The 18,085-nt window shown below is 37.6% G+C and overlaps 1 protein-coding gene and 1 long non-coding RNA gene across 2 annotated transcripts in view; both read right to left on the bottom strand.

Annotated features, from left to right (window-relative positions):
- LOC101244555 (tripeptidyl-peptidase 2) overlaps nt 1-18,085 on the bottom strand; it is a 32,331-nt gene that overhangs the window by 1,278 nt on the left and 12,968 nt on the right. The window contains exons 17-32 of the mRNA XM_069296225.1: nt 16,053-16,231; nt 13,252-13,364; nt 13,010-13,180; nt 10,490-10,618; nt 10,285-10,385; nt 10,085-10,202; nt 9,257-9,336; nt 8,189-8,261; nt 7,374-7,459; nt 7,238-7,289; nt 7,007-7,117; nt 6,858-6,923; nt 6,315-6,407; nt 5,565-5,660; nt 1,213-1,311; nt 955-1,047 (exon numbers count right to left, since the gene is read on the bottom strand). Of these exons, the coding sequence (XP_069152326.1) occupies nt 955-1,047; nt 1,213-1,311; nt 5,565-5,660; nt 6,315-6,407; nt 6,858-6,923; nt 7,007-7,117; nt 7,238-7,289; nt 7,374-7,459; nt 8,189-8,261; nt 9,257-9,336; nt 10,085-10,202; nt 10,285-10,385; nt 10,490-10,618; nt 13,010-13,180; nt 13,252-13,364; nt 16,053-16,231 (1,660 nt within the window). The remainder of the gene's footprint in view (nt 1-954; nt 1,048-1,212; nt 1,312-5,564; nt 5,661-6,314; nt 6,408-6,857; nt 6,924-7,006; nt 7,118-7,237; nt 7,290-7,373; nt 7,460-8,188; nt 8,262-9,256; nt 9,337-10,084; nt 10,203-10,284; nt 10,386-10,489; nt 10,619-13,009; nt 13,181-13,251; nt 13,365-16,052; nt 16,232-18,085) is intronic.
- LOC138347794 (uncharacterized) lies at nt 13,536-14,033 on the bottom strand. Its single transcript, XR_011220338.1, has 3 exons — nt 13,895-14,033; nt 13,734-13,801; nt 13,536-13,597 (listed from the first exon to the last, which is right to left on the bottom strand). It is a non-coding gene; the product is annotated as an uncharacterized lncRNA (long non-coding RNA).

Here is an 18,085-nt window from a genome sequence, read left to right as displayed (position 1 = left end):
ATCGCTATTTCGCCCCTATTAATAGATGGTTCATATAAGGTCTTTAAAAATGATTTCAGAATAAATAATTAATGTTAAGCGTAAACATGGAAAAATTGTTTTATTTTTTCTTGAAATGTTAAAAGTGAAACTATTTTTGAAATAGTGGAAGATAAAAGTGAACAGGGGAGGGAGTATTATAAAAGTGAACAGGGGTTGGAGTATTTTTGTTTTCTTCTGAAGCTCTTGTTTTCATCCCACAATGCTTATTCCTTCATTGATTATATTTGATAGAATAAACTTAGGTATTTTCTAAAAATTTTAGGACTTCCAGGGTTGGGGATCACTTACAGAAATTTCCATCAGCGAAAGGTTAAACTCAAGGCATCAATGTAAAGCACGACTATATGACAAATCATACATATGTCATTTAGAATTTTGTCCCACAGAATTCTCAAGGATACAATAATTTTAATCTGTTAGAACTTAGAAGCTCATTTAATGATTAATGCACCTTGCACAGAGACAAACTAATGTTTAAAATCAAACAGATCCACAGTAATCCATTCTAGCATATGTGCTAGAAGTGAAATGCCTGAATGAAGTCTCAGGAGCTGCACAAAATGAACAAACCACTTACGTCCAGCTTATTCTTCTTTTGTTGGACAAGTATCTAATAGCCTATATTATTGTTTTAAGTGTCAGAACTCACAAAGATTAAGCCTTTTAAACAAAGCACTTTTCATTCAAAGGCCATTCTTTATTCCTATTTGCATTGGCAATCATCTCACCAGTAAGCATCTATGTTGCTCGGACTCTTTAAAAATGTCAACAGGTGCGTGTCGGATTCTCCAAAAATAGTGTATTTTGAGAATATGACACGGGTGTGGCATCGAAAGTGAAGAGTCCACATAACTTAGGTCAGCATTCAAGAGCAAGGATAGAAGGTAAATCGCTCCTTTAAAGAGTCATTACCTTCAATGCTTCAAGCTCAGCCAAAGCCAATCCCTTCTGGTAGAGTGCTTCAGTTAACTGGTCACGGGTCGTCTCCATCTTCTTCTTCAGTTTCTGTCAAATGGAGTAGACTGTTAGTTATGACTAGTTTCTTGGCAGAAAAAGCTGTTCTGCTGAGATGGACAAATCCAGCAGTCCAGTTTTTTACAGTTAGCACAAGGTTACTTTTCTTCAATTGAAATTGTAACACAGGTAAAAACACCAATGATGAACACTCACTTCTGTAGCCTCGTCTTCTGGATCACTTCTGAGGGCACAACATTTTGCCAATTCATCTCTATCGATGCTAGCAATAACCTCGTCTGCTGCACTGATTATCTGGAGAAAGCACATGCCTTGGAATCATGAAATCCATGAACACTTAAATAATATTGAAAGACTGAAAATTAATTCAAGTATTGTCGCCATCTGATAAAATAGGTTTGCCAGCAATTCGTTTGACCTACTTAATCTGTGACTTCCAAAAGAAATTGACCACTCTCCTCTCCAAATGAAGCAACATCCTCACAAAGAAATTCTAAATAAAACACTTTTTTTTCTAAGTACTCTTTTAAGCTTTCTAGCACCTTCTCCAATCATATCACTTGCAACCCTGCAAACAAATTAGTGGACTCAGAGTTTCTTTTCTACATGGTACCCACCAATTCCTACCTGCTCTTATAGAAGGAGAAGATGGAATTATCGAATCACATACAACCTATAAGTGGTAGCACAGATATAAACACCTTGTGCAAGTATCAGCGGACTCTATCTGTTCTCAACTATACTGATAGCGCAACTGTATAGACAGATCAGAACAACTGTTCACAGTTAAATTGTCAAACAGAAAGCATCTTCAGACTAGGCTCTATCACTTCAGAAAGCATCTTCAGACTAGGCTTTATCACTTCTTTTATTTTGGGGGAACAGGGGGTGGGGGGTGGGGGGGTGGGGTGGGGTGGGGTGGGGGGGTTTGAGAGGTAACAAGGACCTTTTAGCCATCTAATATAGGTAACAAGTTATTTCACTTAATGTAGTTCCAAGTTAAATTGTTCTTCCTTGCTTTGAAACTTTTAGTATCTCAATAGAATTCTTCAATGTTACAAGTTGTTTGTAAGAGATTGATGATTCTACAAGAATATTTATGGAAGACTTCCATTTGCTCTTCAATGGAAGTTTGATGACACACTTCACTGATATATTGGTTAATTCAATGTTGTGGTTCAATTCATTGAATGGATCTAAAATAGGAGCCAGTTCGACATAAAGCTTTTGAAAATGCAGTGCACATAAGTAAATGAGGAACAAAATGAATAAAGAGCTTAAATGAGCATCCCAGACCACATAGGCTTTCCCCCCAAAAACCCCAGTAACTAAGATAAACAACAGAGATAAAGCACCTATTTCTGTACCGATTCCGAAAAAGCGAAGAAAAAGGGGATGCTTTGCTAATAGGAACAAAAAAGAATACTCATCCAAGCCGAGAATTTCCACCTGATTGAAGATCTAATGGTGCTACCTGAAGACTTAAATGAATGGCCATCGTTGTTGAGAACTGAGATTCAATTGCAAAAGGTAAATTTAAGACCATGTTTCCTAACAAGTGTCATGGAAAAAAGGCTATTTTTCAGATAAATACTTTCTGGAAAATGTTTCTTGGTGTTGGCTGGTAAACTAAAAAAATGCTCCCTCTGATTCAATTTGTTTGTCCTACTTCCCTTTTTAGTCCGTTTCAAAAAGAATGTCGAGTACCTTTTTTAGCAACTCTCGAATTCCAACGTTACACATGACATGTTTTAAGACCACAAGATTAAAGGGCATTTTGATACATTTGACATATCTTTTAGCCATTGATAACTTTTGATGTCAAATTCAAAAGCAATGGTGATAAGAGGGAAGGGAAAGGAGAAATCAAATAATACTCCATGAAGATTAAATTAATCTCATGGAATATTGGGGGGCTGAATGAACAGGGAAAGAGAAGGGTGGTACAAAACCTGTTGCAGGATTGGAAAGCAGACAATGTCCGCCTCCAGGAAACTAAATAAGAAGGCAATGTACGGGACTTGGTTAACAAATTTGGGCAGGGAGATGGATTAAATATGCTTGTTTAGAGGCCAGTGGAACCAGAGGAGGAATCCTAATGCTATGGGACTCCGAATGTGGCAAGGGGAAATTATGCAAGTTGGAGCCTATACTCTCTCTTGTGAATTCAAAGCTCAGGCAAGCAACTTTGAATGTCATATAGCCGGAGTGTATGCTCTGAATAGTAAAGTGGAGAAGAGGTTTGCATGGGAAGAACTGGCTGATGTAAGAGGCTTGATGGATGGTCCGTGGGCTGTTTGTGGTGACTTTAGTGTCGGTAGATTTCCTTCTGTAAAAAGGAATGCAACAGGTTAAACTCAGCAATGAGAGAGTTCTCAGAATGCACCGAAGACACGGACCTCATTGATCTGCAATTAAGTGGTGGAAGGTATACCTGGGACAAGGGTGATAACCATATAACAGCATCCAGAATAGACAGGATTATGGCCTTAATCCTCCACAGAATGGAATAATCTTTTCACCAATATAAAGCAAACTACTATGCAAAGAGTGACTTCTGATCATGTTCCTATAGCTTGTTGTGTGGACATTGGGAACAAACTAAATTTTATTTTAAGTTCGAAAATTGGTGGCTGAACCAAGAAGGATTTGTTGAAAGAATCAAGGTCTGGTGGAATGATTGAGTTCTATGAGAACCAGATTACATCATCAGAAGTAAAAGGCAAGGTGGATTAGGTATCAAGAATCTCAAAAACCATAGTAAGCTCTGAAGGTGAAATGGTACCACCAATGAAGCAGTTTTGACATTGGATAATGTGGCCAAGAGAGGAATCTCTCTATGCAACAGATGTTCCTTATGTGGTAAGTCTAAAGAGACAGTGAGACATCGCTTCTTACATAGCAACTTTACTGAGCAGCTGTGGCAGATTTTCCTTAATCTCAGAGGCATATCTTGGTGTATGCCTAGCAAGATTGGTGAGACTCTATTCAGTTGGGATATGGCTGGAATTGGGGCTACAAACATAGAAAGATGGAGGATGATCGCTGCAAATATTTGGTGGACTATATGGAGAAAGAGAAACGAGAGATGTTTTGAGAATAGGAACAACAACCTGCAGGGAGTAAAGCTTAAGTGGATCTTGTTGTTCTGCTTTTGGTGTACAAATGTCTAAGTCTACTCCAATGTTAACTAAGTCAATCATAGATGTTTTAGGATCCATTTAGATTTGGTTCAGCTTTTGGATAAATTATACGTCCTTTCTGCTTTTGTAAATATGGTTTTTCAGCATTACCTAAGTACCAAATGAAAAACAAATGTTACCAGTTTCAAAAAAAAAAATCGAAATTGTTTTTCATATCTTCAATTTAATACCACAAGATTCAAAAATCTTCTTTAGTTTTTTTAAACTTCGCGCCAAGTCAAAATAGGACAACCAAATTGAAACGGATGGAGTAACATAACATACCCAGTGTATAATTGTGGTTTGGAGAGGATGCTGTGTATGCAGTCTTAACCTACTTTGTGAAGGTAGAGAGGCTGTTTAGGTAGCTGAAAAATAATTTTGGAGATGAAGATTTATCGAAGAATGATATCTGAAAATCAGAAAATATTTTAATAGAACATTTACTACCTTTGTTCTATTTAGTACATGGTGGTGTTTAACTGGGTGAAGGAAAATAAGACCTTCGGCACACACCAAAAGCAACTCCAGAACTTGTGGCTTTAAATATGACAACGTAACAACCAGAACACAAGTTTAGAGAATATGTACTCTTTTGTGTTATGATACTTCGGTTAGATCCGCATTGTATTTTGGACTTAGTGGGATAGTACAGTTCAGAACCCAAAGGACTCGGGAACGTTCTAAAACACGGTTGAGATTTAGAAAGCTTAAAAGCCAACTTTGCAAACCCAAACCCTCCTTTTGAACTTTAGATGCTGTTGAGCGGTTCGAGACTTTGTACAAGTTTATAACATGTTTTTAGGACTTGTGTCTTTCTCGCATTTGGACCCGAAGAGCTCTGGGGTGTTTCAGGACCTTAGTGGGCATTGAAATTGGCAAACTTTTGCTGATGATTGGTGCCTCCCAAGTGACTGCAAGACACAAGATGCAATTGCAAAGCTCAGGCAGGCAAAACATTGCGATCACAAGGACGGGTATGCGACTGTGAGGAGAGTGACCGCAATCACGAAAGGTAAGCTTGGCAGGGTCCTGTGATCGTGAAGTGGCCCTGTAGCTATAATTAGCACATTTTCAAATTCTCGAATCAGTTCAAGTCTGATTTGGGGGGTTTTGAGGTGATGTTGGCTTGCAATTTAGGAATCAAAAGGTGGAATTTCGTCCAAAAAATCTAGGTATTTCCAACACTACCCTAATGTAAATATTTTCTGGAAAACATAACATACATGGATACAAAAAAAAGCAAAGCTGCGCTCCAAAAGTTACAATTGCAATCAGTTATATACTAAACAGATTTAAACTGGTTAACAAGTTGCATGATCCCAGAAAAAGCAAATTGAGATATATACTTCAAAACTACTTTACCTCTGTGAAATGATGGAATTTATCCTCAATATTGCTCCGAGAAAGCACGCCTTCCAGTATTTTAGCAAGCAAAGGAGTGTATTTAGGGTACTCTGACTGCAAAGTAAATTGAAAAAATAAAAAAGCAAAACAACAGTGTCATACATGGTGAGCATATAAATAGATAGAGCAAGAATCAGTGCAAAAGGAATGATAAAAGGGAAATTCCACAGAAGTCCGGAGAAAAGATCAAACAGTCACATTTTACCGGCAAATGCTCTTTCTGCTACTGGGGAGATAAAATTAAGAGATCCCCGTTAAAAGAAGAGGCAGCACAAAGTTGGCACACAAAACAAAAAAAGCAACCTAAGTGAGACGTCTGACACAGGAGGTAAAGGCCAAAAACAACATGAAGCTGACAGAGATCTGCACAGAACCTCATCAACCCTTTCTGCACACTCTTCCCTTACTCCAGTAGAGTAGGGCACCGCGACTTTTTTACTCCAAATTGAAGTAACACAGTTTTTAGTTTTGCAGACTTCAGAACATTATTTTGAGAAAGGTTTTTCTTTCTTTCTTTTTTTTGGAGAAAAACTTTCAGAACATTATGTAGAAGTTGCAAGTTTTCAGCAGGTAGGAATGGGCTTTGCTTAACCTATTCTGAGTTAGTACCTTCCAGTGTCGTTTGATACCTCACATCAAGTTTATTAGCTCACAAATTAGGCCTTCAAGGCAATTATTGTCACCTCCTTGAAACAATTTAACAAATACCTTAAGTGACTGAGATAACTTTTTCCATTCAGCACGTTCCTCATCTGTGCCTTGATTCAAGCTAGAAAGAATCTTTATTTTAGCATCACGGACCTGATTGACAAAAGGAAAGCTACATTAGGCATGTCAAATACTAGAGAACTTAAATGATTGATAGTAGAAAGATACCTTTTTAAAGACAACTACCAGTATACAAACAGTTGAAAGCAGAAGCAGCTAATACTCAGTAATGACATAAGTTAATACCAAAACAATCTACGTTTGCCCCTTCAGTATGGTGGTGTACTATTTATCTTGTTAGGAAGGAGAATCAAGGTTGTATAACAACTCTAATTGATACAACATCTAACCAGACATTGCATGCATGAAGATATTTCTCCAACTCCAGGAAAAAAAAAAGGAAGCCATAGATGAAACAAGAACCAGAATAACATAAATAGAAATGACTTCACTCAACTAGTGTTGAGCAAAGTGACCTACTGTATGAACACACTTAACTAGATTACTTGCCAACATTAGAATTTGATAAATAAATATGAATACCTCTTCTTCTAGTCTTTCTGAGACAGACTTGGTGTCACTCGAACTTTTTCCTTTGTCCTCGTCAAGCTGAAAAGAAAATATTCTGAAATGTAAGAGTTCAACTGTGCATTGCAGAAGATAAATCTAGACAGAAGGATACAAGGGAAAACCTTAATTGGTGGCACAATATAAGATATTTGATAAGAAGCAGGATTCTTCTGCAGACCTTTTCCCCCTTCATATGAGATTGGGCCAAACAATACAGATCCTTCACGGGAATTCTGCAAGTAGATAGTATAAATCATACAATGACCAGGACATAGAGGACAGCTCACAGAAATGGAATGACAGGATGACAAGTTCTGAGTTAAGCGATAGAAAAGAATTTTGGTAGGAAAAACCTTTGGGAGCTTGTCCTTCGCTGGAGGACCCACATAAAATGCTTCTTTCACTCTACAAACATCAAGATGTAAAACAATACACATGGTGATACAACAGCAAGAGAAAGATAACCGTCATAAATTGGACTAAACTTACCCTGGAACTAGATCTGAAGAGTTGAAGGAACCATCACCCGTTAGTGGGCCATCAGGCTGAGAATAGAAGTTCAACCGAACAATGTCCTATGCAAAAATCTTATGCATCAACAAACAAAAACTTTGAAGAGTGTCAACTATCAATCAGTATGGAACTACTTAAGTTGCTTGCCCCTCGGGCTTAGTTCATTTGCAAAGGTTGAGGGACTCGTGACTTAGGTAATAGGTTGTTGCATCGTTTAAACTAAAGTCTGGTATTTAAGTAGAGAAGGGTAGAGGGGTGTGCCCATTGTCTCGAGTTTCGAAGGTTGTAGTTGGTCCTACGATTTGACCCCAGACAGATTTCTCTATCATTACAAGAAAGAAAAGAAGGTATAGATTAGTTCATACTTTATCAAGGAGATCGTCAATTTCCTATTGTTGGAAAATGAAGGAAATAAATAGCCATCACCAAGCGTTAAATCCCAAACTAGTTGGAATCAGCACTTGAACCCTTAATTCAGTCCAAACTTCTTTTCTACAACCATTCTTTGGCCAAGTTAAGGTGAGTGTTGAGAGAGTATTAGGAGGTCAAGATGTATTTTGGCTGGTCTTCTTACTTGACTGCTGCAGGTGAACACAATAACTTTCAAAAGCAAGTGAAACTTCATGAGTTTAAACATGTAATCCTCAACATGTAAAGAAGGATAGCAACTACACAACTGAAAGGACCAATGCATCAAATAAAAGGAGATGTATGCCTGCTTCTCAACTATTGATTAGTTCAGACTGATAAAATTTTGATCTGTAAAGAGAGTAGCAGTGATAGCAGTGTACCTTTTCCTCCAATTTTCTTTCGATGAATAACACCAGTTGCTTCATCTTCTCTAGGTACTGTACATTGTCATGCCTGAACCACAGATATTACGAGCTGGTGAAGGCTTATTCAAGCTAGCCAATTTGGCACGATCATTGTGTTTGAATCTCTTAAGAGAGCAAAAAAGAAACAAAGCATGGATTGGTTTCACATTACAATGTAATAATTGGGTGTTAGAAGAATCACAAGAAAAAAGGTGTGCTGAGGCTAGACAATCTCATTAAAGAAATATCATAGATAATTTCCTTGGTACATCAGTTTGCTTGGATTACAAGCCTTAGTTGAGGTGTCAAAGCTGGCCCCTAGTTTAAGGGTCATCTATGTATTTGGCCTTTAAATTTTATCATCAGACTATCAGTAGATTCTATTCTCTTCTTTCCTCTCTCAGTCCTTGGTTAAGGCTCAAGTAACTTTTGCCTACTGCTTGATGGCCATACTAGAAAATAAGAAGTGAAATATACTGATGCAATGATATCACCAAGACAAGTACCAGCTATTTACAGGTGTGAGATGCAATACACATAATATATGTCCATGTGTGGCAAAAAGCTCACCTCTTCTAACACACTAATTCTAGCACTCTAACACTAATGCTTAACTTTCTAACTTTTTTTTTTTTGATAATGGTAACTTTACTTCTATATATCCACAGGTATACTACAACCAAGGTGTAGTACCCCTTCAAAAGTATTACAACTTACAACTTGTAATTCAGTTCTGTGCATTACAAAAAGTTAAAAACATCACAAATATCTTCTGTATGAGCTTAACATATAAAAGGGTATTACAAAAAAAAACCTAGGTGGGAACACATCCAAGCCACCTCACTTAATACCTTATGTTCTACTTACTAGTATAGAGGCAATTTTTATGGTCTAAAACTCAAGCACAGATAACCTCAATTCCCAGGGTCAAAATGAGGAAAGAACCTTAGGCAATGAGATATATACAAGTAAAGAGATGCATGAGGAAATAATCTGCACAATCTCACAGCACATCAAATAAATAATGTAGGCACATCCACATACCTCAGATATAGCTGTACAGTATATTCACCCTTCGGAAGTTTGGAAGAATCTGGATAAACATCACCCTTAGCATGCACACGCTACAGAATGAAAGGAGAGGATAACAAGCAAAAATTGTCAGATTACATGTATATGATAATCGCAAAACTCGACTTTTTTTAATAAGAAGAATGCTCAGCTTCATGATTACTATGAAACAAGTGAAATAATCTAGCATTGATAAGCTCACACAATTTGCATCCACTTGTCGAGTTAAATAAAATGCACAAATGTGTTACATTTGTGGTTTTAAATATATTCAAATCATGCATACTTACCCAAAAAAAGTTGTATCAACTATTACACAATTATAGACGATTATGCTTTTCAAGAATCTGCTTTATGAAGAGTATTAAGGCTGTGAACAAGGTGCTCTGAATGAAGTACTCCATTTCTTTCTAAAAGTAGCTCAATATTATACCAAGTTTTGTTGTCATCTTTCACCAATGATGTTTTTAGCATATTTCCAGTTTTCACTTCATGGAAGCTCTGCTGCATTACATTTAAACATTGGAAAGAATTCTCCTTCCATTATTGATGAATTCCTTCAAAAATATTTCAGGTACTATTTCTTCTACAAATACAAGCACAGAAGGTCCCCTGGATATACCCCACTCACAAAAAAACTAACAGATTGTTAATCCTGCTACAACCCACATAAGGTAGTCTTTCTTGAGATATTCTTGTGTGTGTGTATTTTTTTTTTACTTTTTCTTTCGGCGGAGGGAGGAGCATACTTCAAGCCTAATCTATAGAATGCTTCCATTTCAAAGAATATTTACTCTATACCTTATTCACATCCGATATCATATAAAACTGAGACTCAAATTTGTTATCATAGATTCGATTGTTAAGTAAAGGAATCTGAGGCTTCAGTTCAGCATCATCCTCCAGTTTGAATTTGTAACTGTAAACAGAAAAGCAGGAAATGATTATTATTCAAAATGTAATCAAGCATCATATAACTAGTTTCAAGAGATCAAACCCACGTTAATGTAAGAGCCAGAATCTGTTTTCCTGAGGGTAATTTGTCCCGATCTGCTGAAAGTGCATGCAGTTTGCAATCAATTGGACGATACGGAACTCTTATCTGAAATCATATTACAACCGGAAAAAGAGATCATGTAAGTATTTCACCCGCCTGAGGAAGTCAATCAAAGTGGCTAACATCCAAAAGTTAAAGAAAAATTTGACCTTGTTGAGCACAGCAGAAGGGACAAGTTTTTCAGTTGACAGAAGAGCTTCAGCATCAATCCTCACAGGTGCTTCGCTTCCATCAAGAACTACTTCCTCTTTGCTGATCTTTATACCACGGAATGCAATCTGAGAATTTCAACCAAAGACCCAAGCAAAGGCATTATCGCTGTCTCATTTGTCTCCTAATATATTCAAGCAGCAAAGCATAAAATTCTTCCAAGCAGTGTTTAGGGGAGCGCGAAGCGGTAAAAAGCGACAACGCCCCACTTCATGTTTTAAGCGAAGCGTGTGAGGCGAAGCATGAGGCTAAGCGTTCGCCTCATTGAAGTGCAGCACAATTTAAAAGAAAAAAGATCAAAATAAATAGACAAGTCATAAGCAAAAATTCATATTAAAAAACTAGAAAAAAGGTTTCCCCCTTGAGTTTCTCGACCCTTTGACTTAGGATTAGTAAGTTCTATTTCTCGATGGGGCCATTACCAATCGCGGTTAACCCCCGGTCTGGCCGCCCCTGACGTAAGAAGAATTATTATCCTTATGACCAAACAAGGATCAGCTTCTCACTTCTAATTTCTGCCACGTCTTATCAGTCTTTAGTGCTTTATGTTTCAATGGTTTGGAACCATTCTTCCTTTCTTTATTATATCGGGGAATTTTTTCTTAGTTCCTGTGTCTATCGCTATCGCCCTATTCTCTCTCAATTGCTAATCATTTCTAGATGAGGGAGAGTCCCTTTGCAGTAGCTTCCAACACTTAAAATTGACCTCCTCCTCAAGCATTTTCTACAGGATCTCTAAACCACCAGCCACCCCGACCTAATTCATGATAGGACCACCAACTTCCTGGTAAAATGCCTACGGCTAAAAACCACCGACATGTGAAGATCCAATTTCGAATTGGTTCCTGGTCCAAGTCAGAGACCACTGCGCCGACGGTCCAACAAAGAGGCGAGATACGAAAGAAACCTCCCGCCATAGAGAAGAGATCGAAAGCCTGGTCCCCTCGATCACCCTCCCTCTCCCTGTAGGTCGAGCTGAATTACATCCTCCCTCTCACCTGAACTGGTCGAGAGAGATGAACCCGCACCACATTTTTTCGAATCGAAAGACCCCGATCGTTCCAACGCGCCCTTGACCTATTTTGATCAAGACCAAGAACCTATCTCAAAAGTGGAGCCTAGTTTAAGCAGTCATCTAGGGATAGAGATGGAGTCTCACTCACATTAATAATGACTTTGCCAGGTTCTAAGGAGGTTACTCTTCTTTTTTGTCGATTGAGACACTAACTTTTTTCCCACATTTTCATCTTGGGTCAGCCATTTTTATCGCAGATAAGATATAAGAAAACTAATCAAACATTATATTTTTATCACTATCAAGAAAAAATTCAAGAACATTTTAGTCATTGTTAAGAAATAAAACAATTTAGCGCTGTATATTTTAATCACTGTGAGGAAAAAAATTAAGCAACATATAATTTAAATAATCAAAGCTAACAAGACAACGAAAACAAAATTACGAACAAAGTGGAAAAAAGAAGAAAAATCCTAGGTAGTTGCAGTAGAAGTAGTAGTAAGAAGAAGAAGAAGAACTAGGTAAGTCATCCCTATTTTTATTCTTTGAAATTGATCACTTATTTTGAAAAAATAAAAGCGTTGTTTTTCTCAATTCAGCACTTCTGGTCGCATCGCGCTTCAAGTCCAGAAGCGGTCACTTCTTTTTACATGCCTCGCTTCAGCCAACTGAAGCGCTGACCCTCGCTTCGACGATTAAAGCGGATGAAGCGCTAGCTTTCCTGAACACTACTTCCAAGCACCTGTTCTCTTCCAGAAACTCCTGAGGATTGGATTGTCCAGGAGGGGGATGGAAATTTTAATCAAAACAACATAATTACCTTCAGGAGAGGATGGCCGCGTTTGAAACATAAATACCATTTTAAGAAGACAGTGCTATGTTTGCTGTGCATCTATGCTATCCTTCTTAATGGAGAAGGCAACAAGTAAGAATTCAGCCTTCTGGATTATACAAGAAATTTTAAATTGCTATACCAACTACTCTTACATTTTGCTACATATAAGATGCACGACTAGGGAACACAATTCAATGAACAGTTACTCTGTGCAATTATTTCAAACTCTTTACATAAATTAAGATAGAAAGAATTTATGGTACTTCAACTTTTTAACCGTTTTCCTTCATTAACAGAACTCAATCCTCTTGACAAGTCAGCAAACTGACCTTACACAATTCAAATGGCAGGACTCCACATTAAGAGTCTCTCCAGAACCAAAAGGAGGGTGTGAACAACTTTAATTGTTCAAAATCCCTTTCATAAGACTGGAAATGTTGGTCCAAGAAAAAAAAAGAACAAAAACGTATAGGGTAAAAAGAAGAAAAGAACAACAGCATGCCTCCTACGACAATCCTTTGGTCATCGAAATTTAATAATTCAGAACAGAAATATAAATATAAGAAGTTAAGAACCAATTTCTTTTATGTCATACTCGAAAATAACTACCTCAAAATCAACAATAGTTGTTTCATGACTGCCTATGCCGCTGGACCAAAATTGGGCTATTGCTAGTTCCATTGTCTGACCACCCTCCACTCGAAACACAAAGTTTTTGGATGAAGGTGATGAAAATGTGGCCACGCTTTCCCACTTAATGGGCCTTTGCAATGGGGAGAGCTGTAGATTACGAGCACGTGATTGAGGTAACTTTACATCAGAACGACCCGATAAATCACGAGATATTTTACCTGAACAGTATCTATGAAGAATCTTCTAGCCGTATCAAACCCATATGTCCTCATGGTGGCCTCCACCCAGGTAGCACCAAATGGTACCTCAATAAATCTCCTTTCAATTTGGCCTGAACACAAGCGTACATGCAAAAAAGTTGACAATAACAAAGCAGTCAAAGGAAGAGCATGCAACATCAACCTTGAAATGATTTTAAGAAACAAAATGAAGGTGTTGTTTGTGTCATTTGGTTTTTCTGCTTAAAACCTAACTCGTTCACGTGGGAAATCTATACCCTGCTAAAAATTTCTGCCACATTTTTTTCCAACTTTTTCCTTTGGGTTTCTACCCCCAAACGCACACCTGTTTACAACACATTATTGCAGTCAATATGAAGAAATAGGTTCTCACCGAAAATCTGGCCCAGATCATACTAACACTATTTCATCAGATTTTTATTTTATCTGTAACTAAGTGCATCATGGAAATTATAGATTACCTGATTTCCATGGTTTGCAGCTTAAGCTATCAGCAGCATAGATAGTCTTTATGAACCTTTCAATTTGTCTGAACATTATTAATTCAATAATCATTTTTCAGTCTACTCTAGACCATTCAATTTGAGTAAATTAAGTACGAACTATTGAAAGAAGGATGCACATTTTCTTCGGACGAGAAACTCTACAGAAACGGCAGGACTATTGCTTCATGTGACTTAGCCGACAAGGAAATCCTCTACCAGCACCAAACGGTCAACAGAAGAGATCGTACTTGCAAAACCAACACTTCCAAGAAATATAATCAAGAACAGCTTTAATATTATTAGCAACACTAAAAATAGAGTTCTTCTCGCTTCCCCATCCCTCCACAACTGATCCTCCCTCTCTCTCTCTCATGCACTCACACCCAAATATGTAAGTGCAATATAGTCCAAACCCACCACTTAAACACAGCCCCAATAGTTGTTTCTCCAAACTTCAGCTGTACGAAGTTAAAATCCAAGCTTCTAAAGATGTTCAAATTCAGTAAAGATGATCCAAATCTTCCACAAGATAATCTGATGCTACAAAGTCCATTTGAAGAGCAAGAGATATGGTCCAGTGTCCTAGAGTGTGCAGGGGATAAAGCACCTGGCCCAGAATGGTTTCACAATGGCTTTTTTCAAACACTGTTGGAAGTAGTGAATACGGAGGTCATTCCTACTATTCAAAACTTCCACGAAAGAGACATATCTGAAAGAAGTTTCAATGCTACATATGTTGTGTTGATTCCAAGAAGGTGAGAGCTAAAGAATTGAAAATTTTCAGGCATATTAGTCGTATAGGCAGCATTTACAAGATTATCTAAAAATTGTTGATGAGAGACTCAAAAAAGTGATGCACAAGCTGGTGGATGATCAACAAATGGCCTGTATAAAAGGGAGACAGATCATGGATGCCATTCTTATAGCCAATGAATGTGTTGGCTCAACAATCAGAAACAAAAAGAACCTGGTGTCCTTTGCAAGCTAGCTATACAAAAGACTTTTGACCACTTGAACTGGAATTTCCTACTAAGACTATGATGAAAATGGGTTTTGGAGAAAAATGGGTCAACTGGATCAGCTATTGCATCAGCACCATCAAGTTCTCAATCCTAGTCAATGCCTCACCCACTGGATTCTTCTCTTCTCAGAGAGGACTAAGGCTCCCCCTTTTTATTAATCATTGCCATGGAGTTATGATGAAGACTGCCCAAAAAAATAGCTGGCTAACAGGTTTTAGAGTCGATTCAAGGGCCGTCAATAACCTTGAAATCACTCATTTACTATACGCCGATGATACTTTAGTTTTCTGTGGAGCTGATAGAGGACAAATAAGATTTTTGAGGGTGATTATCATTCTTTTTGAAGCTACATCTCGGCTCCAAATTAACTGGAGCAAGAGTTTTCTATATCCCCGTTGATGAGGTCCCTGACATTCACAACTTGGCTAATAATATTCTGGGAGGAAGAACTGGTGTTTCTGCCAACCATTTACCTTGGCATGCCCCTTGGTGCCAAAAGCAATTCCAAAGATATCTGGAATGGAGTCATAGAGAAGTGTGAGAAAAAGCTGATTAATTGGAAGAGTCAATACTTATCTTTGGATAATAGATTTATCTTGATTTACAGTGTTGGATGCATTAAAACTTATATGATCCGGTACTTTGTTTTGGTAAACACAATTATTGGAGGGCATGCAGTCGGTCGGCTCCCAGTGCTTTGGTTTAGTGGTAAGAATGCAGGGTGTGGTATGTTAGTTAGGCACACATTACAGGTTCAAACCTACAACAGATAAAAGCTTGGCATTTAAGTAGAGAAGGATATAGGACGGGGCTCATTATCCAGAGACTTTGAACCACGTGTCACTGGCGCTCAGGATTTTCATTTACCAATAAAGTGGGGGAGAGAGAAGGGATGGAACCTGTTAACCAAAATACATGCGCAAAGTGGACATGCCCCTAGGAGTCGGATAAACTCATTGGCACAGGAGCTTTATGACGAACTTCTTAAAATACAGAGACAAAATTCGAACCTAAGTGGAGGATGGTAACAAACGAGTTGGGGCAACATATAGTTCAATAGGAAACCAAGCGAAAATAATATTAGTAAACTAATAGAACAAAATATGCTCTCCTCTCCGTGTTTACTGTTCTCTTAAAGACAATTATAAAGGGATAATCTATAAGACCAAGCAGACATCACCCTACTGTAATACTGACACAGGTACCACTAAAGAGAACATGGAAGAAATACAATGAACAAATTGCATGAAAAAATTAGCAATATGATAATCACCTGGTACAAATGAAATTCCTTGGAAGGAAATTAGAGGGGGTCTACTTGTTACAATAGAGGGCTTTGTTATAGTCACTGGAATTCTGAAAAGTGGTCCTCGCCATGGTGCCTTGCTGTCTACGCCATATACTTCATAATAATGCAAGCCATCACTTAAATTGGTGGGGTCCACAACTATGCTGGAAGAATGAAGAGAAAAATATGTAAGTTTTTTCCCATAATGTACACCAATATAATCATCTAATCTCTTTTCTTTTTCTGTCTATACCTAGATACATATCATGAGTTCAAATAAAAATCTAATATATATTCTATGTGAAGAGAAATTGGAATTGCGGTAAATGGCAATAGCCATGACTTAATAGAAGAATTCCTGAACACATAATACTCACTTCCTAAAGTAATAGAGTAAACTATCACTATATCTACCGTCCAAGTAAGACACCAACATGATTGGTTACAGTGACATATTTAGACTTCATCTCATATTAATTGGCCAAAAACAGATGTTTGTACCAGAATAAGCTTTACAAATATGTGGAGGAGAATAAGATACCAGGCTAGCCCTTCACAAAGTATGCCAACTACTGAAACTGGTCACCAAAAACTTTGTTTCGGCTCAAAAATTCTAAATCTGATTTGAGGCTATGAATTATCAAATCTGATTTGAGGCTCTGAATTATCACAGGACTTTCTCTTCATCAACAAATCTTCACAGATACCAGAAAATGTGAGAACTGATCAGGAAACCACAACATCTTAACTGAAATTATCACATGAAAATGGATTTCACTTTCAAAGTAGGGAAAGGAATTGATATATAGTCAAGCCAGCCATTTAATGACTGCTTTGGCACTGACCTACAACCAACCAAAGATGCTTGTGTTGTATCCTCAAAAATTGATCATCTATACAAGACCAAAGAAAAATTGGCTAGGGCATAAATCCAGTTTGAAATATCCAAACTACATAGGTGACAACAGGAACGGTAATATAAAACATAAAACAAGTAGTCCACAAGTTCTCCTTGGCACTTCCATGTGCATATGCAACATCAACTAACGTAAGGTTTCTTTTTTCTTAAGATTTCAACAGTAAGACCTCTTAAACCAAGCAAAAAGCACACCAGCTCTTGAATCCACACTAACAAATAAGAGAACATTGTGTCTTCGCTTCATACTTAGCTATGGTAAAAGGATTTCATCCAGAATTATTTTGTTCACGTTTTCATTCCATCTTCAAAGCATCCTGCTTCCCCTTGATTTGTCACTGTGATCTGATCTTCTGCTTGTGAGTAGCACTTTCTTCTCTTTGGGCTGTAAATTATTTCCAAATGGATTCTTGTTTGTGTCTTGTATACTTGAGCAATTGTTAGCTGCACCTTTTAGCAATAGATACTTAAAACAAATCTCAAGATATTGAAAATATTTAGGATGACATCGACAGTGCTATCAAAGCGCGCTTAAGCCCTGAAGCGAGGCTCAAAACGTGTTGAGCACCTCGCTCGCTTTATGTGTGATTCAGTGTCGTCATCAAGGTTCTAAGACAAACTTTTCCTTGACAATGAGCCTCTTATGAAGAATTGACACGAAACAATTGATATTTCACTTCATAACTTAAAAAAAATCAATTTCATTGGTCATATATTTGTCATAATGTTTATAATTATTAGTTTGGACTAAACATATATATTTGTACTTTTTTCTCCCTTTGAGCCTTTTTTAATTAAAGCCCACACTTTATTAGCGCTTTGCACTTAAAGCCCCCACGGACCTTAGAGCTTTTTTGCGCTTTTCGCCTTTGATATCACTGGACATCGAGGAGGATTTCATCCCAAGACCACATATTCTGCCAAAAACTAATATTTTCCCTGTTTCCTGCTCTACTGAACTACTTGCGTCATAATGCTTTTTTACATAAACGATGTCCATAAGAAGATGTGACTAATTTATGGTTTTTCTGTACTACCTAAGTACTCTGTGAAATACAAATGTTACAGTTTCAAAAAAAAAAAGATGTGACTAATTCTTCCC

This window comes from Solanum lycopersicum, chromosome 3 (genome assembly GCF_036512215.1).
Source record: "Solanum lycopersicum chromosome 3, SLM_r2.1".
NCBI lineage: Eukaryota > Viridiplantae > Streptophyta > Magnoliopsida > Solanales > Solanaceae > Solanum > Solanum lycopersicum.
This window is presented reverse-complemented; position numbering and strand designations above follow the sequence as displayed.